The 20,856-nt window shown below is 42.5% G+C and overlaps 1 protein-coding gene across 1 annotated transcript in view; it reads right to left on the bottom strand.

Moving 5' to 3' along the window:
* Positions 1-15,491: 15,491 nt before the first annotated feature.
* Positions 15,492-20,856, bottom strand: part of TEX26 (testis expressed 26) — a 30,817-nt gene continuing 25,452 nt past the window's right edge. Inside the window, exons 6-7 of the mRNA XM_015083725.3 lie at positions 20,518-20,679; positions 15,492-15,667 (exon numbers count right to left, since the gene is read on the bottom strand). Of these exons, the coding sequence (XP_014939211.2) occupies positions 15,576-15,667; positions 20,518-20,679 (254 nt within the window). The 3' untranslated portion in view covers positions 15,492-15,575. The remainder of the gene's footprint in view (positions 15,668-20,517; positions 20,680-20,856) is intronic.

The raw sequence follows: 20,856 nt of genomic DNA, 5'->3' as shown, positions 1-20,856 counted from the left end.
AAAGGACTACAGAGGAGCAGCTAAAAAGATGGGAAGAAATCCAGAGAGTGCCCTTGCATTCCGCCCCCCCCCACCCCAGCCCTCTGTCCCCACCCTTTCTTTAATGACAGAACTCTGCCTTTGGGGTGGGTGTCCAGGGGGCGTGCCCTTCATGAAAGGCAGGGCTCCTCCCTCGTCTCAGTGGGGGAGGGGGGGAATCCTGAGATGCAAGATGACAAAGGTAACCGCCTTTGTCCTTGCTGGTTTGGGCTTAGTCACAGGCACGTGACACAACTTGGCCAATCAGATGTGAGTGTAAGAGCACTGCGTGGCTTTTGGGAAAGGTCTCATGCGTTTAGAAAGTGAAGAGGGGTGCCTGAGTGGCTCAGTGGGTTAAGCATCCCACACTTGAGTTTGGCGATCTCACCGTTGGCGACTTTGATGGTGACTTCGAGCCCCACGTCAGGCTCTTGGCTGACAGCGTGGAGCCCGCTTGGGATTCTGTCTCCCCCTCTCCCTCTTCCCCACTCATGTGCTGGCTCTCTCTCTCTCTCTCTCTCTCACTCAAAATAAATTTTTAAAAAGAAGAAGAAATTTAAAAAGTGAAGAAAAGGGGACACCGAGGTTTTCCTTTGCCTCAGACGTGGGGACTCTGATTGGAGATGCCATAACCACATGCAACCCAGATAAATGTGGGGCCCAAAGCCTGAACAAGGAGGTTGGAAAGGATATTTTGTGTTAAATGACGCTTTTGTGTTGTTGATTTAACCAGCTTCGGAGCACTCCCTACCAGCAAATGGACGTTGTAAGGTAATGAGCTTTCTAAATGTCTAGGCAATGTGGGTCTCCTACGAGCTATGACACTAAGCCTCCTAGATGGTAACTGTGGCAGCAAATTTTAAGCGTATTGTTTGTCAATATAGATACTAATTTAATACTATGTTCACGGTTGTTTCTGTCACATCCTTCTGCCGAGCTAAAGGCACATTGTATCTTAGCCACCTCAGAAAATATGGATCACCTTTTTAAATGTTTATTTTTTTATTTTGAGAGAGAGATAGAGGCAGAGAGAGGGAGAGAGAGAAAATCCCAAGCAGGCTCCACAACCATCAGCACAGAACCCAACGCAGGGCTTGATCTCACAAACCGCGAGATCATGACCCGAGCAGAAAGCAAGAGTCAGTTGCTTAACTGGCTGAGCCACCCACGCGCCCGAAATGGGTCACTTATAATTACGATACTTCATCAACACTTGGCCAGGAGGAAGGATGGGTTGAAAGACTGAGCTGGAAATACTCTAGGGTTTCTTTTCCTGCTAACGTGCCTGGGCAGTGTGAGAAAAGAAGAACAGATACTTAATGGCCAGGACAACAAGAAAATTAGATAGAAACAAATATAAATAAAGTACCCCGAAGTCAAAATATTTGATGACACTTAGTACTTTAATTAACCAGATTTTAAGATAACGGCTGTAGAGTCTGTTATCTTCAAATGGTTTGGGATGTCCTTAAAGCTCTTCGAATAGTGTTCTTTTTATTCAATTAATGCTTCTGAAAGAGCTTTAATTTTGCATTAATCAAAAGCCCTCTCGTGATGTTATCAGGATTTACACCAATTCAAGGGGTTTTTTTTGTTGTTTTTTTTTTTAAGTGCAATCAAATTATCAAGGCAGAGGCTCTGATTACGGAGACAAAATTCCATAGCAACAGCCAGTTAAGGACAGTGAGCACAATCCACTGTAATACACTGATGTTCGTGCCGGTCCATGTGGGGTATGGTCGGGCTCCACAGTGAATGTGACAAATTTCTCTTTACCTTCCTCCTGAGGAGCAAAACCTGCTTCCTTGACAACGTAAACAGTCACCTCGTAATACTCACTGTTACAGCAAACAGCTGTCTGTACCCAAGCAGAATTCTAGAAAATTCTATGAGACTTAAAAAGAAAAAAAAAAAAAGGCAAGGAATGAAGATAACTTTTCTTACCTGTTAACGTGAGATGTTTCTCACCTTCCCAGAGCAGAGTCTGCTCTTCTTCCTCTCTGGTTCATGGTCTCAGACGGCAAAACCTGCCAGGTGCTGCTTTACTGATAAGAACTGTGTCCACTAGGTCCCCTAGGGCAATTACTAATGATCAGAGAGATGCCAGCGGAAGAAACTCTTGCTGCTTTCTCGCTGGGAGCAACCAGTGCTGATGAGCTCTGCCCAGAGTGGCTGCTTGCCTCTCGCTGCCAAGGTCTGTAATTGGAGTACCAGGGTAGGTACCTCCTCTCTCTGCTCCCCGCCCCCCCACTCATGTACCTTAAGGTACATGAATCCCATCACCGGAGAAGGTAACTGATGCTAACGTGAAGTTGGTGGTGGGGTGGGGAGGAGATGCCAGGGAGGGACCAAAGAGGAAAAATAACTCTGGTCTTAAAAGTGCTGTCTTGGGGCATCTGGGTGGCTCAGTCAGTTGAGCGACTCTTGATTTCAGCTCAGGTCATGAGCCCAGGGTTATGGGATCGAGCCCTGCGTCAGGCTCCACGCTGAGTATGGAGCCTGCTTAAGATTCTCTCTCTCTCTTTGTCTCCTTCTGCCCCTCTCCTTCTCTCTCTCTCTCTCTCTCTCTCTCTCAAAATAAAAATTAAAAAATGAAAGTATTCTCTCGTCACTTTGCCCTGCCAGGGCACAATTCATAATAATTACATTTGAACACCACTCACTGTCCAAAGCTGAACCCTTGATTACCCAACGCCACTCTCCCATCTTCCCGGACTCAGACAGCAACTCCATTTTTCCGGTTGCTTGTGGAAAAATCCTTGAGGTCATCTCGTCCTCTTTCCCTCGCGAACGCACGTTCAGTCCACCGACAAATTCTATAGGTTCTACCTTTGAAATCCCTTCAGAGTCCAACCATTCCTCGCTTTCTCCACCAACACCTCCTCCTGGTCCAAGCGACCCACTTCCCTTGCCTGGCCATTGCCACGAGCCTCCGGGTCGGTCTCCCTGTTTTCATTTCTGCCTCCCTGCTCTATATTCTGTGTAGAGAGCCATCGTTTAACAACAGAAGTTGGATAATGTCAATCCTCTGCTCAAAACCCCGCCATGACTCTCATCTCGTTCAAGCGAAATGCAATGCAAAATCCGTAGCGTCAGAGGCTCCTGTGATCTGCCTGCCTTTCCATCTTCCTGACCTTATCTCCTCCTACCATTCTCCGCTGGGTTATCTAGGACCACACTGACCTTCTCTTAGTACGTGCAGGCTTTCTGCCCCTGTTCCCCTACCTGGAAGGCCCTGCCTCTAAATATCCGCGAGATTCTGCCTTCTTCCGTGGCTTCTGTCGGCTCGGAACGAGCTCAAGGCCACCTTAGAGAGGCCTTCCTGACCAGCCCACCTAAAATAGCACCCCCTCATGTCTCTCTGTGGTTAGTCTGCTGTATTTTCCTTCACACTCGTGAATTCGACACTGGTGTATTACACGGGAAATACATATTTGTATTATATGTACGTTTCCTTCACCCTACTGGGACTGTCATTGTATCATGCACTTATTAGTTTGTTATCAATTTTCTACCTTCAAGAACATAAGCTCCATGGATATAAATTGATCTCTTTTCCAGCTGAATCCCCAGAGGCTAGAACTATGTCTGGAATAGGAGAAGCGAGAATGAATGGCACTTTTCAGTTTGCCCGTCGGTCCCAAAACTTCATCTGCTTATTCTCTGGGTCAACCGCCTGAAGTGTGGCGATCCTCATTTACACGTGAAGAAAGCAGCCCAGCTCGGATGGGACCCGTCTGAGATTTCTGCTTTGAGATGTGCCAGCTTGGCTCTCTGTCCTCAAGTGTGGGGTCCCCTGAACTTCACTACAGCTGCGTCCCCTTTCGTCTCTCCTGATGTTTTACACAAAGTGTGGAAGTGCTCTGACTTTAGGCACTACCTGTGAGATATCCTCTGGTAGCACTCTGATATGCATTCCTCGAGATAAGGCATATTATTGTGGACATCGGTGTAATCTTTTTTTTTATTTTACATTAATGTGAAGTTGTGTAATTTTATAGAAATGACATCGTATCACTTTTTTTCACTTAGCAAGATGTCTAGACTGGGTTTCTTTGTCAATAAGTAGAGATGTAGGGGGGCCTGGGTGGCTCAGTCGGTGAAGCGTCTGACTTTGGCAAGGGTCATGACCTCATGATTTGTGGGTTCAAGCCCCGCATCAGGCTCTGTGCTGACAGCTCAGAGCCTGGAGTCTGCTTTGGATTCTGTGTCTCCCTCTCTCTCTATTCCTCCCCTGCTTGTGCTCTGTGTCTCTCTCTCTCTCAAAAATAAGCAAACATTAAAAAAAATAGAGACCTAACTGTGTGCATGGTGTTACATTCTGAATTTACTTAACATTCCCCTTTTTTTAAAAAAAAAAATTTAATGTTTATTTTTTAAGAGAGAGAGAGAGAGAGACAGAGCGCAAATGGGGGAGGGACAGAGAGAGGGAGACACAGAATGTGAAGCAGGCTCCAGGCTCTGAACTGTCAGCACAGAGCCCTATGCGGGGCTTGAACTCAAAAACCATGAGATCATGACCTGAGCCGAAGTTGGACGCCCAGCTGACTGAACCACCCAGGTGCCTCTTAACATTCCCCTATTAATGGACATAATAGTCATTGACACTTTTCTCCAGTTTCATAGATCTTTGATTTAAAAAATAAAATGCGCATGTAACTTCTCCCATTTATCCAAAGATCTTATTGTGGTAAATTCGTGAAAGGGACTCTGACACATGTTGCCAAACTGAGATCAGACTGGATTAGGGTGGGCCCTTGTCTGATGTGATCAATGTCCTTATGAGAAGAGGGAAATTTGGACAGAGGCACAGAGGTGAGATGGTCTTGTGAAGACACAAAGACACAGAAAGAATGCCATGTGACATTGGAGGCAGAGGTTGAATTGATGCTTTTACAAATCAGGAAACACCTAGGTTTACCAGAAGCTGGAAGAATCATAGGATTCTCCCCTAGAGGCTTTGGAGGGAGCATGACCCTGCCAGTTTCCCCCTTGATTTCCAATTTCTCGCCTCCCAAACAGTGAGACAATAATTTTTGTTGTTTTCAGGCCGCCCAGCTCCTGGTCATTTGTTACAAAGTAATACACACCATAACCATGCATGAGGACATCCTTTCCCACCCTTGCCAACGCTGTTTGGTTCATCTTTGCCAACATGGCAAGCCTTTGCCCATTTTTCCATCAAGGTGTTTGTTAATTTCTGGTTGATTTGTAAAAACGATCTGAATATACTATTGCTACTTTGTTATAGGTGATGTGAATACTTTTTCAGTTGTCTCTCCTTTTCTTACGGTCAAGGTTGTTTTGGAGTTGGGGAGGTGGACAGATTTTATAGTCTCTTTATTTAAGAATCTGTGTTTTTTACCCTCACTAGGAAAACAAAAAATTTCTGGTGCCTGGAAGATGTCATGTTTTAAACATTTTACATTTGTTTATTTAATCCATTCTGCCATTTATTAAGGGAATGATGTATAGATATGTCTTTTTGCCCCCATGGTTGGCTTTCAGTGGCGTTTATTTGATAAGCCATTTCCTTCCTACAGTTTTGTACTGGCATCTTGATTAAATACCACATTCCCATATATGTTTTAGTCTTTTCCTCGCCTATTTTTTTCGTTAATCTGTTCATTTTCCCCCCACCTATGACAGAGTGTAGTATGGTAACTTTATGACACATTTTAATATTTACAAGGGAAATTTTCTCCCAATTATTTTCTCCAATTATCTTCTGGATTAAAAATTTCCTGGTTATTCTTGACATTTATTCTTTCCAAGCGAGCTTTGGAATTTTTTGTCAAGTTATATACACTCATGAAGCTACAGTTAAAAATTCTATTGGTATTAAATTTACAAGTCGATTTAAGAAAAAGTGGCATTTGTGCAATATTGAATCTTCTGTATGAAACTGCACCCCCTCTTTATTTCCTCAAGACTTACTTCATGTTCCTTAGAGAATTTTATGAGTTTTCTTCATATGGGTCCTGTACGTTTCTGATTAAATGTTACCCAAAGTATTTTATAATTACTATAAAAATAAGAAACATTAAACTAATAAAATAAAACTTAAAAACTAGTAAAATTAGTTAGTAACTGACTACTGATTAATTATATCCACCAATTGCTTAAAAACAGTCAACACGACTTTTGTTACTTTTTTTTACATTTATTTATTTTTGAGAGACAGAGGCGGAGCACAACTGGGGGCGGGGGGCAGAGAGAGAAGGAGACACAGAATCTGAAGTAGGCTCCAGGCTCTCAGCTGTCAGAACAGAGCCTGATGCCGGACTCGAACCCACAGACCGCGAGATCATGACCGGAGTCAAAGTCGGACGCCCAATTGACTGACCCACCCAGGCACCCTTAGTCCACACGATTTTAAAAATACTGTATGATTTTTTAGTGAGATATCCTTAACATGCCAAAAAAGACTCATTTTTTTAGTTTTATTGAGATATAACCGATATGTAACATTGTATAAATTTAAGGCACACAATCCAATGACTTGATACATGTTGGTATTGTGAAATGATCACCACAATAAGTTTAATTAATATCCATCACTTTATATAGTGACACATTTTTTTCTTGTGATGAGACCGTTTAAGATCTATTGTCTTAGCAGCTTTCAAATATACAATATAGCAAATCATCGTCTTCATGCTGTACATTGCATCCTCGGGACCTATTTATAAGTGGAAGTTAGAAACTGTTAAAAGACAGAAAACTTCAACTAAAAACCCTATTTCTGACTTTCAGCTTCCGCTCAGGGCTCTGGAGAGGAGGAAAAGGTATAATTCCCACCCTGATAAGAACAACCACCGCAGAAACCCAGACAAACTGCAAGTTTGCAACTTTTTTTGTGCCTATCACAGAGTTGAGGTCACAGGGCAAACCAACTAGCCCCAAATCTAAGGAGACACGGGCACCTGCGGGGCGAGATGGGAACTGATATTTGCTTAACCTAGGACAGAAGCAGCTGGACGCCAGAAAGAATTCTGCAAGAACAGTTGGTGATTTGATAGAAACTAAGTATGGGCTGGCAGTAGAGTGTGGAGCCCGGTGAGGCCGCGGGACTTGGGGGATCTCCCACCCCCTTGCAGACTTCTCCATGGACCCCGCCAGGAGTTCATGGGAGGGACTTGTGACTCTCCAGGGAAAATATGGTGCAGGCTTTAGGGAGAGTAGCTACCACAGGAGGAGCAGGAAGCCCTACCCCGACCCCTTTCCCTATCTCTCCTATGGAATATAAGCTTTATTCTATAAGGGGGGAGAAAATAATACTGCCTCTAGGGCCTAGGGGAAAACCCACTGCTGCTGAGGGAAGGGAGATGAAAGTATCCTCTATTCATGGGAAAGGGACAGGCACAAGGACTGGGCTCAGAACTATAGCTAGAGGGGAGGCAGGAGTCCTGAGAAGGCCACATCCCAAGACCCGGGAACCTAGTATCAGCCTAAGAATAAGGCTTAGCCAGTGCACCAGAGAACATCCCCACCACGACGCTAACAAGCTGAGTGACAAGTAACAGTAGAATACTGCCAGCAGAGCTACAAGTGTGGAAATATACCCATACTGAGGTGCATCGTACAGGAGACACTTAACGCTGGGAAGGAGCAGGAATTGAAAGTCTCTGGAAAGCCAGCTGCTATGGTACAAGGTACTGTTCCACTGCAAGGTATTGTTAGAGGAATCTGAAACCTGTGGTGCACCCAGGGTAACCATAGCAACAACAAACCTGACGGAAAGAACGCTAACTCCCACACCAAAGGTCTACTAGAAGACAAAGCACAACAGTACCCAGTCATGAAAACTGTTAACTCCAGATTCTACTGTCGTACGCAAGATGTTCCGCTTCCAGCAAAAAGTTATGAGGCACATGTAAGGACAATTTAAAAAAATCAGTACACTGTCAAGAGACAAAGCAATCAACAGAAAAAGACTCAGCTATGGCACCAATGTTGGAACTATGTAATGGGAAGTTTTAAACAACTACCATGAATATATTAAAGTCTAATGGAAATGTAGACAGTATGCAATACCAAACAGGTAAGGTCAGCACAGAGATGCAAACCACAAGAAAGAATCAAATGGAAATGCTAGAAATGAACAATGTAGAAATCGAGATGAAGAGACCCCTTGGATGGGCTGATCAGTAGACGTGACACAATCAAGAAAAGAATCAGTGAACTTGATGACTGGCCGATAGACATTAGCCAAACTGAAACACAAAGAGAGAATAGAGCACAAAAAAAAAAAAAAAGAACAAAACAGAATATTTCAGAGCTGAGTGACAATGCCAAGTAATATACGTGTGCTTAGCATCATAGAAGCAGAAGACAAGAGAACAGGGCAGAAGAACTCTTTGAAGGAATAATGGCTAAGAATTTCCCCAAATCAATGACAGAAACCAAACCATAGATTTAAGAAGCTCAGAGAACATTAAGCAGGGTAAATACCAAAGCCAAACAAAAGGACAAACAAAAACCTTAATATTATAGTCAAACTCCTTGGGGAAAAAAAAAAAAAAGAAAGAAAATTTTGAAGGCAGTCACCAAAGAAAGACCTATTACAGAGGAATAAAGATAAGAATTAGGGCGCCCCTTGTTAGAAATGACACAAGCAATAAGGCAAAGGAAGAACACCATTAAAATGTTGAAAGAAAAGAAATCTGTCAAGCAAAAATTCTGTAGCTCAAAAAATATCTTCCAAAACTGAAAGCGAAATAGAGACATTCTCAAACAGAAACTGAGAAAAATTTGTAGGTTTTGTTGTACCGAGGGTAATCCTAGCAACAAGTCACCTCAAACTCAGCCCAGCTCCTGATAAGATTAACCTTAATCCTCACGCAAAAGTCTACCAGAAGGAAAAGCTTTGGGAATGTTAAAGAATATGGCATCAGACAGAAACTCAGACCTACACAAAGAAATGGAGAGTGCTAGAGATACAACAAAGATAACATCAAGTTTGATTTTTCTAAAAGAAAGCTATCTAAAAAAGAATAGTAGTCTGTTGCATATTTATAACATCGGTGAAAATAAAATGTATGATAACAATAGCATAAAGGAAAGAAGGAGGAATTAGGCATATAAAATTATGAGGTCTTTAAACTCATAGGAGGCAGTAAAATATTTGATAGTGGATACATACTACTTCAAGATGTATGTTGGAGACACTAAGGCAAGCACTAGAAAATATTTGGAAAACAGCATATATAATAATAAGGAGACAAAGATGGAATAATAAAAATAATCTGGATCAATCCAACTGATTCAAAAAATATGCTGATATCAATCCACGAGAAGATAGAAAAAGAGGGAAAAAAGAAGACATGAAATAAAATGGAAAACAGATATCAAAATGAAACATTTCAATCCAATCGTACCGATAATCACATTAAAGGTGAATGGCATGAGCTCACTAATTGAGAGAGAGATTATCAGATTGAAAATAAAAGCAAGTCTAATTATTTGCTGTCTACAAGAAACCTACTTTATTTTTTTAATTTTCATTTTTTAAAGTTTTTTAAAGATTTCTTTCTTTCTTTCTTTCTTTCTTTCTTTCTTTCTTTCTTTTACTTATTTATTTTGAGAGAGAGGGAGAGCAAGCAGGAGAGGGTGGGGAAGGAGCAGAGAGAGAGGGGGAGAGAGAGAATTAATTCCAAGGAAGCTTCACACTGTCAGCACAGAGCCCAAGGCGGGACTCAAATCCACAAACCTTGCTATCATGACCTGAGCCAAAAATCAAGAGTCAGGTGCTCAACCCACTGAGCCATCTGGGCACCCCCATTTTTTTTTAAGTTTTTATTTAAATTCTGGTCGGTTAACATACAGTGTACAATATAGCGATTCAACACTTCCATAGGATACCCCGTGCTCAACACAACAAATGCACTCCTTAATCCCCATCACCTATTTAAGCCATCCCCCCACTCACAAAATACTAATTCAAAGGGATGCACACACCCTGATACTTCAGCATTATCTGCAATAGCCACATTATGGAAACAGCCCAAATGCCCATTGACTGATGAATAGAAAAAGATGTGGTATATACACACACAAGGAAGCCCACTTCAAATGGAGACAGGGGCACCTGGGTGGCTCAGCTGGTTGAATGCCTGACTCTTATTTTCAGCTCAGGTCATGATCTCGTGGTTCATGAGATCGAGCCCCGCATCAAAATCTCTCTAGGCCATTCTGTTGTGCAGCCAAGGTTGAGAAGCACCGCTCTGTCCTATACTTGCTGTACAGAGAGGTTCTTAGCACATAATGAAAATTCCACTACATATGCACCATGGTGGTTCTTCTCTTTTCCTCTTATTTTTTTAAAATAAATTACTGCAGTCTTTAATTTAAAGTGATGTTACTTTTCGACTCTTCCGTTCGTGAAAGCATTTTTTAAACAGAACAGAACAAATTTAAACATATTTATATCACAGTTTCCTCAAGAGGTTAAAAACAAAGAACAGATGTTTCTGGAAAGTATAAAAATCTGTTATGTATGTATTTTTTTTTTTTTTTGATTGGGTGTGTGTGCGGGGGTGAGTTTTGCAAGAGAGTGGAAAGGGAATAAAAAAAAAAAAAACCATCAGGGGATTCCACAAAAGAAACAAGTTCAGAATCATTATCTGTGTTGAAATGCAACTCTCTTTGAAATACGGTAATAGAGATACTAGGACCACATAATTAATTCACATCGGACGCATTGACTGATCTGGTCTTGACAATATGCTCTGAGAAGGAACCATAGCAAAGCAATCATTCACATCCTTTGGCACGTTAAAATAACCAGTGGCTACTGGCCTCAGGAGAACCTTTGAAGTTTTCAATGTTTCGAATGCCTTCACCATTTGGCAGGCTTTAAAATACAAAGGAAGCACAACCGCCCTCTCCTATGTTAAAAGACAACCACTTTTTAAACGCTACCCAGTTTTCAGTGGTGTTCAGACTTAATATTTTTAAGAGTGAGAACTGATTGTACCAAGCCTTTCATTTTGTTTTGAGGTTTCCCTGAAATGTCTCATCTAAATAAATACTGTGCGTGAATCATTTAGCTGTGGTTAGATTAATCTCAGTGGCATGCAACGAAAACCATTTATTTTTCACTCTCAATTTGTGGGTCAGTGGGGCAGGTCAGCTGGGGTAGGTGTATGAGTCTATTTGGGCTGCTGTAACAAAATACTGCAGACTAAGTAGGTGTTCAATAAATATCGACTGAAGTGGCTGCTCGTTGTTTCGTATTTGTCACAGGATCCCAGTGGTGTGTGGACCATGCTTTGGAGTGAGTGTTGTAAGGACAGTCAGGAAGCCCCACACTACACACACTAAACTAAGAGTGAATCCATGTGAAATTACTGGCTGGCCACAGCGAAATCCCTAGAACTCCAAGAAAGACATCAACAGCAGCTTGATGTTCGAGTGCTGGCCCAAGCGGGGCAATCACCAGCTTATAGGTAGAAAATTACCCATCTTAAAGAGACACCATTGGGATATTGCTGCTTTCATACAACATGGAAATGGAAAGTAGGACGGGTGCAAACAAGAGATCCATAAAACACTGTGTGGTCAAGCTGCCTCCCCACGCAAATCTTGCTGGTAATTATTATTCAGGGCAGGGAGCAGAGGAGAGAATGCCCCCAGACAACTTCCGGGGAAGTAGAGAGAGTGAGGCTGAGAAGCCTTATCTTTAAGGAGCTTCCGATGCACTCCAATACCTCACAACAACCAAACTGCACGTTACTGAGCGGGGCCCGGGCCTTGGGTGAAGTCACAAATTCGTCAGAAATTCAGAGTAGGTACAGATCTTTATTCTTCTCGAATCTTTGTGCCATGGTAGAGCAGTAGACACCGAGCCATGGGAGAAACCCAGAGCAAGGATCTCCGATTCAAGGTTCTCTGATGGGCCCCAATGGGCAGATGTGGGAATATACCTTCCAGAAGCACTACACCTGTCCCCTTGTCGCTTGTGGTTCCAAGACAACCTGTCCAAGCCTGATGACCATACAAAACCTGGAGGGGTTTGCAACACTCTTCCCAGTCTGCGCAGTTGAGAAAGAGTTGTTCATCCCCTTCTCGGAGGAGCCAGAGGGAGCATGGGACTCTCCCCTGCCCTTCAGTAGCAAGGGCCCCTCTATTAGCCAAGCCCTTCACTTCTCAGCCGGTAAACAAATACTGACCAGCCTTCCCCTAAGGCTCATTTTTCTTGGTTCAGAGGCCCCAGGGGACTGACCTAGCCTGAGGGCAGACAACGTATGATATCCTTTATGAGTACTCTATACATTGAGGGAAAAGACCAGACCCAAAAATTAGAAAAGGTGGCTCCAATTAAGGCAGAGTCAATGAAGAAGGTAAGGATAAGTTTAACAAAAGAGAAGTAAACTCTCAAGGAGATTCAATCATAGAGTGAAAAAAAGACTTTCTAAAACTAAAGCTAAAATAAAATTTGATGCCTGGATTTAAAAAAATTTTTTTTAACGTTTATTTATTTTTGAGACAGAGAGAGACAGAGCATGAACGGGGGAGGGTCAGAGAGAGGGAGACACAGAATCCAAAACAGGCTCCAGGCTCCGAGCTGTCAGCACAGAGCCCGACGCGGGGCTTGAACTCATGGACCGTGAGATCCTGACCTGAGCCAAAGTCGGCTGCTCAACTGACTGAGCCACCCAGGCGCCCCTGTAGAAAATGAATTTTAAATTTTGTATGTCTTGCCTATTGTTCGATGTGAGCACCGTTACATTTTTCTAGACTTAGTTTGCTATACCCTAAGATTATGAAAATACTTACTAACCAGCATTTTCTCGCTTCTGTAATCTTGCTTGCTTAACACATTCCTCCCCTTCCCCCTTCCCCCTTCCCCCTTCCCCTTTTTTCTCCCGCCACAAGTAACGGACAAAGCCTTCCCGCCAAAGGACAGACAAAGGACACCCAATCAGAGAACAACAAATGTCCTTACTTTAAAATCAACTAATCAGGCCCCCTATAATCTGAAACCTCCCCTATGCTATTTGTCTCTGTCTATAAAAACGCTGTACCAACCCTGATTGGGGCCTCTTATCGTCACTGGCAACGAGTGCGCGGAGGTCCAGGTTCGAACCTGCAATAAACGACCCTTGCCGCTTGGCTTTGACTTATGACTCTGGTGGTCTCTTGTGGGGGGTTTCACGACCTCGGGTGTTACACCCCTAATGCCTGGATTTTAAAATCTGGCAAACAGAAGGGTCATTGCTAAGAACCAAACTGATGTTTTGAGTGAGCAAAAGGAAGAAACATACAACAGAAGTTAAAACCATTTTTAAAAATGACAACGATAAACAAAAAGGCAAAAGACTAAAAGGACAGATCCAGGAGGCCTCTGCTGCAAATATTATTATATTCAGAAGGAGAAAAGGTAGCATAGAGAGTTCCATAGAGAAAGGCCATAATAACAAAAGGTGAAATAAAAGAAATGACCTGAAGTTAAAGAAAAATTCCAAATGAAACTGAACATAGCTTCAAAAAGTTACCGAAATGTCTAAAGATAACGAGAGAATCTTATAAACTTCCAGGAAGCACACACACGTGCACACACACACACACACACACACACACACTCACAAAACCCAGATCACATATGGCAGTAATTGAACCAGACCAGTATCTGACTTATAAATTGTACTCTCAACCAAGACAATAGAATACCTGTGGGCAATTGAGAAAATCAAAGTTAGTTCCAAGAATTCTACACCCAGACAAGATACCATTTAATTAAGACAAAAGGTCAAAAGAATGACCTTGTGGGATAAGTAAGGTTCAGGGTGTTACCATCCTGGGAACCCATCTGAGAAAATCCATAGCAACTATTCTAACCAGATAAAAGTAAGTCAGAGCACGGATCTCATCATTTAGGAAGACAAAAGAATGGAGGAACCGGTGATAGTTAAATATAAGTGGATGATACTGATGATGTGACTGAAAATTATACGCCTTACATCTTCTTTAAATAGGAAAGGAAATTGCAAGGAAATCCTTAAGAAGCGCTTGAAGCAAAAATTCCAAACTCCCTCAGCAGTGAAGTGTGTGTGAGCGTGTGTGTACATGTGCGTGCGGGGATGGGACAGGAAGTACAGTACGAGATGGGGAAATAAAATATCTCCCATCAGTAAGTGGGGAAGGGAGGAGTTGTGAAGGAGAAGGCACCGGAAGCATAGGAATTGTGTAATTTTTTATTTTAATAGAGAACCCCAAATTCAGCAACGGCTATGTATGACTTTTCAAAAACTGCTTTTAATTCAAAAAATAGTGTAATTTAAAAATCAGGGGCACCTGGGTGGCCCCGTCAGTTAAGCATCTGACTCTTGATTCCAGCTCAGGTCATGATCTCACGGTTTGTGAGATCGAGGCCTCTGTCAGGTTCCGCACCGACAGCATAGACCCTACTTGGGATTCTCTCTCTCCCTCTCTCTCTCTCTTTGCCTCTCCCCCACTCGTGCTCTCTCTCTCTCAAAGTAAATAAATAAACATTAAAAATAATAAAAATTAATGGCTTAAGAAAAAAATAAAGAAAAAATTTAAAAGTAAATCTAAAAAAAACAATAAAGAATAACAAAAACTAATATGGCAATCATAAAAGCAAGTATGTCAAGCATCATAATTACTAAATTCTCCCGGCAAAAGATAAAGACTCTCATTAGTTACAATATAAAACCCAGGCATAAGGTATTTCTGGAAGCATATTGAAACAATGCTACAAGGAAAGATTGGAAATTAAGGGAAGGCAAAGATATGCCAAGAAAAGGCAGAGAAAAGCAAGCCCAACATGGATGGCAACACTAATATCAGCTTCAAGGTAATTCATGGCCAAAATTATTAATGAGGTCAAAGAGGAAGAGCATGTAATGAGCAGGAAACTAATCACTGAAAAAGCTCTATGAGTCATGAACATTGACAAACAACACAGCAGCTATACATTATATATTTACATATATAAATATAAATGCATGAAATCCAAGGAGACATTAATGAAAACATTTTTACTGTGGGCTGTTTTTAATATTATTCTTTCAGAATTTGACAGTTCAAGTATACAAGCAAAGATAGACACGATGTGAGAAACACCATAACCTACACGTTTTTTTCTCCTCTTATATTCATGTAATTTACAAATTAATCATATGCACAACTAAAGAAAACTTTGGTGTATTTTTCAAAGCAAATATATATATTTTTAACTTTCAAACAGGCAATCAACAATTACACATTTTTTTTTAAATCCTCTAATTATTGGAAAATTAAGAATCCTCTTTGGCATAATGTCTGGGTCCAAGAGGATATCAAAACTGAAACCACAAATTAAGTATCCAGAAGATAATAGAACAAAACATTACAGCAAAATCTATTAGATACACTTAAAGCTATGGTGGTGGGAAGGATTTATGACCTTAAATGATTTTATTGTTTAAAAACAAAATAAAACAAAATTACACAGTGTCACGAATAAATTATTTAGAACAATTTGGATCTTATGTTTTCATTATTGAAAAAATGACTCAGGAGGCCCTTTGACCCGGTGTTTTCATTGATTTTCAATTTTCTTCATTTGTACCGTTTCCATTATTTTCCTGTCCCATGTCAACGCCACAGTGAGAGCGAATAAAGCGAGCAAGAATTTGTCTGTCTGAAAATTATGAAGAAAAACAGGATGAAATCTTCCATTTAACTACTTAAGCACTAAATAGAGAAATTCTAGGAAGAAGGAAAAATATCTGAGAATAGCGCTCTATATACAAATTTGATGGGACCAAAATATCAAAGGGCATATGTCTAATGTACAATTGTATAAGTATGGATTAAAAAGAGTACACTTCATATTGAAAGGATCATTAAGTCTTCCTGGAAAGAGCATGGAGTTTGGAATGAAACTGACTTAAGTTTCCGTTCCGCGCTCACGATCTTTGGCAAGTCACATGGCCTCTCCATCTCTTCACTTCCTTGTCTTTGAATATATATAATAGCGCTTACCTTGCACCTTTGCTGGACTGGGTTAGGAATGCTATGTGAGAAGCACCTGGGCAGGGCCTGGTCCATAAAAGACAATAAATAGGAAAGCCTTGTCCTTTACTACTGAGAACACAGTAATAAACCGTGATGACATAAAACCATAGAGGCTACTGTTCAAGAGCCAGGGCTATTTCTTCTGCCAACAAACCTTGGTACGCTTTGCTATCTTTGCGTAATAACTGACCATGAGAGGGCCCTTCAACCTTCTGGCCTCCATTTCCTCATCTGGAAAGTAAAGGAGCCTTGTCTGAGTCGGAACATCCATGGTTCCCTAATCGTCATTACATATACGTGTGCGCGCGCGCGTGTGTGTGTATTATATACATCAGAGAGGAGCTGTAAAATTTTTCTTACTCCCAGCAATTGTCAGGCTGGGAGTAAATTTGTCAGGCTCCTTCCCCGTCAACGCCTCCTCCCTCAAGACACTCACTCGTCTGATTTCCTTCATCACAGATAAATGTTGCCTGTTGTAGCCCTTTGAATAAAGGCCCACATACAAAATGTTTGATTTTGTGTCCGGCTCCTCTCACTCGGCATAATGTGTTTGAAGTTCTTGTCGTTGAATACACCAATCACTGGGGCTTTTTAAGATCTAGTAGTATCTTGTGAACATACCAGTCTGTTTACCTTCTGCTATTGGTGGTAATTTGGGTTGTATCCGGTGTGGGACTGTGAAGAATAAAATGGCCATGAACATTTTTGGACAAGTCCTTCCATGGGCATGTGTTTTCTTGTCTCTTGGGTGAACACCCAGAAGTAGAATTTCTGGGTCATGGAGTAGATTTGGTTTCACTTTGTGGGAAACTGCCAGATCTGTTACAAGTGTTACAGTGATCCTACTATTTGATATACCCACCAGCAACTTTTTGCTCCATACCCTCAGCATTTGCTAGTTTGAGTCCTTGTCATTGCAAGCCCCAAATGGCTCCATTTTAAACCTTACAGCAAAGAGTTAATTTTAAATAAGCAAGCAAATGAACCAAAAATCATTCTTATACCAAAGGTAAATATAGAGGGTGAATCAAATTTGGTGTGAATTAATTAAAAAAGATGAGATTGTGTCCAATTTAATATCAATTTAAATAAATTAATGTCAGACAGGCTACTAGTTGTAATCCAGATGCTACTGTATTTATTACGTACAGATTCAGACTCATGTCTCCGTGATTTCACTTATGCTCCTCCCTCTGCTCCCTCTGAAAGGCCCTGGTTCTTGTCAGGGTGATTCATCCTTAACCTTCAAAGGAAGCCTCCCTCCCAGAAGCGGCCTTCCCTCAGGCAATGTCAATCCACAGGGTTGGAACATACCCCAAAACTACTTCGATTACAGAGCTCATGACATTACCACTGTGTGCCTGTCTCCCACCCCTGACGATGAGTTCCTTGAAAAAAGAAGGATTTGTTTTTTATTTATCTTGGTCTCAAGTAGGCATTATAGGTATTCAATCGGTGAAGTTTCTCGAGTCCGTGAATATATTCGTCACAACACTGAATCACACCCTAGGAAGGAATATTCCTGGGAGTGTTGATTGGGAGAGATAGAGAGGGAGTAATAGTTGAAAGCATCTGAAGCTAGATTTCAGGTAATTTTGTCGTTCGAGGGGGGACTACCCGGGGAGATGACAGTCCTTATCAATAGATAACTGAGGCCCCAAGAGTCAGAGCTGTTGGTGGTCTGAATCACTCAGAGATTAAACCAATTTTGAAAACATAATGGCCACTAAAGACATCTAGTTCAAACCCCTCAAGTTCTCATAGAGAAACTCAATACCAAGTAGCGATCCTCAGAATTGTTGGAAACAAAAGATTTGCCTTCAGCTGCTCCCCCTTTCTTCTTCCCCAGCTTCATCTTGTGTCTTCCTGGAGTCTTCTCTATCCTACCTCCCCCCCACCACCTCCCTAGCCCCAGCCCTGGGCCATATCCTTCATCCCTCCCCTTCCCCTCTCTCTTTCAAAATGCACCTGTTCTGGGCTCTGAGACTGTCTAAGAGGGATAATCCAGTAAAATACTTTAGGCTGAGGTGGTAATCATTCATTCAGCCTAATATGCCTGCCAAGATTGTTATTCTCTTGCATCCTGGCTCAGCCCTACCAAAAATGAGCTCTGCTGAGACACTCGCCATCCAAAAAGCATAAGCGTCGTCCCAGACACTAGAAAATGACAGCAGGTTTTGGGCATAAGAATTCAAAGGGAACCTCCTACTTGCTTGTCAGCCTGTAGCATAGCTGGCTGATGGGTAGGTCATCCTAAAGCAAAACTAGGGAAGAGAAACCAAGACCCCAGAGCAAGCAGATCCTACAAGCCACCAAGTCAGTGCAAAATGGCAAGGCTCTGGGGCACAAGCATCTTGTACCTGCCCCAGCACCCATCCTGAGGGCACCAGGAACAGAGGAGATCTGAAAAGCTACCGAAGCCTAGCTTGGCCCCAAAGCTACTTTGTTAAGTAATAGGCCATGTCTCACTTGTCTGGAGAGAAAAGCCCAACTGGAGAAGTCCAACGGAATCGGCTTATGCTAGGAATCCTGGAGAAGGTACATCTGAGTGGAGCAGAGGCTGCAAAGCATCTAAAGAGTCCTCAGTTCACCCCTGGGGGGCACCACTAAGGCTCAGTTACAAATCACACAGACAGACAACCAAGGACAGAAGTGCCAGCAGCCACCACGGTTTTTCCACGCAGGCGGAGAAGCAACAGCTGCATCTGTATTTCAAGTCCCTGGGCAGATGGGAGCATCTGCTTTGGGAGCACTCTATAGGTCACACAGATGTGGCTCCAAGGTGAAAAGAGCACCTTACAGGACGCTGACTACAGTTTTATATATGTGAACCAAGCTGGGAAAAGGAACAGAAAGCAGGCTTGAGCTTGATGGGATGACTCCCTGGAAGATCTGACCAGCCCACCTCAAAGAGCCTCTTGGTTTCCTTTTGACGTGCCAAACGGGCCGAGAGGCACCTGCTGAGAGGAATGAGGCTCCCGATGGAAAATACAGACTTCTGCTTCTGCCTTAGAGTGAGGCAAAACACCTGTTTCTTGTACCTCTTAAAACCCAACATTTAAGCTCTTTTAAAGGCCTTTGGGCCATCAGCCCTCAGTCTGCAATCATGGGAAGTATCCTCTTTTCCCTCCTACATACACACACACACACACACACACACACACTCCCTTTTCTGTCTTGCCCACAGTAGGGTTTCAGTTTTGTGTGGGGTAGGAGATCTCAGGATAAAAGGGTTTCAGTGAAGATTTCAGAAGATCAAGCTCTTCCGATCGTAGCTGGGGACAGGCAAAGGACAGAGATTGGGGACCAAGGCAGGTAGGTGACAGGGAGCAGTCGGAGGATTACTGAGGAGCTGGCGGAAGACCTAAGCTTACGCTCGAGCACAGGGCACAAAACAAGGCAGTGACCCCCACACAGCCCGAAGCACTTCTTCCTTTAGCATTTAGTGTGTTTTATAACTTACCTAATACGTTAGTTTAGTGGCGTATGAATATACTTCACAAAAATAAATGTCTGCATTGGGGCATGTGCTCAAAGATGAGGAGTGACGGGGAGTCACTAACAGTGGGTGTTGAGCACAGCTGTTGGAGGAGTTGAGTTTCCTTCTCTCCAGCTGCTCTGAGTTGACATTTTACACAGGCACAGAATGACCAGCGGCCCCTGAGATGCTCTCGAGGAGATTCCTGTCCCCAGGCCCTGAGCTGGGATAAGTCTTTGTCGCGCAGAATGAACTAACACTGTCCTGAGCAAGGCCTTCGCTCTTTTTGAGGGCATTATACACAGAGATTCTCATGTACTCTAAAAGGCCGTCACAAAAAGTACCACCAAACAGGAAATAAAGATCACATAAGATAAAACGAAATCGTGAGACAGTATAAACACCCACGGAAGAAATCACTTAACTGTAATAAAAACAGAAGTTGTATGGGAGCAATTCAACCACGGGCTGAATGAGTGAAATGAGCGAGATCAAGAATGAGTGAAAAGCTAGGTGTTTCTTTTGTAATAAGTGGGGCTACAGTCACTGGGGCCTCTTTTAAGAAAGCTTTTTTTCCGGGGCGCCTGGGTGGCTCAGTCGATTAAGCATCCGACTTCAGCTCAGGTCAATATCTCACGGTTCGTGAGTTCAAGGCCCATATCGGGCTCCTTGCTGACAGCTCAGTCTGGAGCCTGCTTCAGATTCTGCGTCTCCCTCTCTCTCTGCCCGTCCCCCGCTCACTCTCTCTCTCTCTCTCTCTCTCTCTCTCAAAAATAAAAATAAACACTAAAAAGTTAAAAACAAAAAAGAAAAAGAAAACGTTATTTTCAATGGGCTGAGGCTTACACAAAACTATGGGATTTCTATGAGGCAATATCTATCTTTTCGTGAACATTTAACTCCAGTGGCTGAAAGTTGCAACAGTTTCTATTTGCATAAAGCAGTGTATTATGATCTGTAAATCCATTAAACAGTAACTCAAGACCTCCTCTTACCTTTGTAGGAAAGACTCTGAAGGTACTCTGTGATTTGAGAGGGAGTAAATGAGTTTAAAATCACTAAGAAATCCAGGTAGGTTTTCCCATAATCGCTTTGGTACGTAGTCTGCTTCTTTGTGCGTTCTTGATTCCTCATGTGGCTGTACAGCACGGAAGGGACTAGAGGGACATACGGGAGGGAAAGACACGGAGGCTGTCACTGAGGAAAGAATTCCTGCCCTTATTTGTCTAGCAAGCCCCCAACAGCCCTGAACCCAACTCGGAGCTTAATCATCACCCTTAAGGTGCTGGAAAGGGAGGCCCTGTACACGAGTGACTCCTCCCGGGACTCGGGCT

This window comes from Acinonyx jubatus, chromosome A1, assembly GCF_027475565.1.
Source record: "Acinonyx jubatus isolate Ajub_Pintada_27869175 chromosome A1, VMU_Ajub_asm_v1.0, whole genome shotgun sequence".
Classification (NCBI taxonomy): Eukaryota; Metazoa; Chordata; class Mammalia; order Carnivora; family Felidae; genus Acinonyx; species Acinonyx jubatus.
The sequence above is the reverse complement of the archived record's forward strand: the minus strand, read 5'-3'. Positions and strand labels throughout refer to the sequence as shown.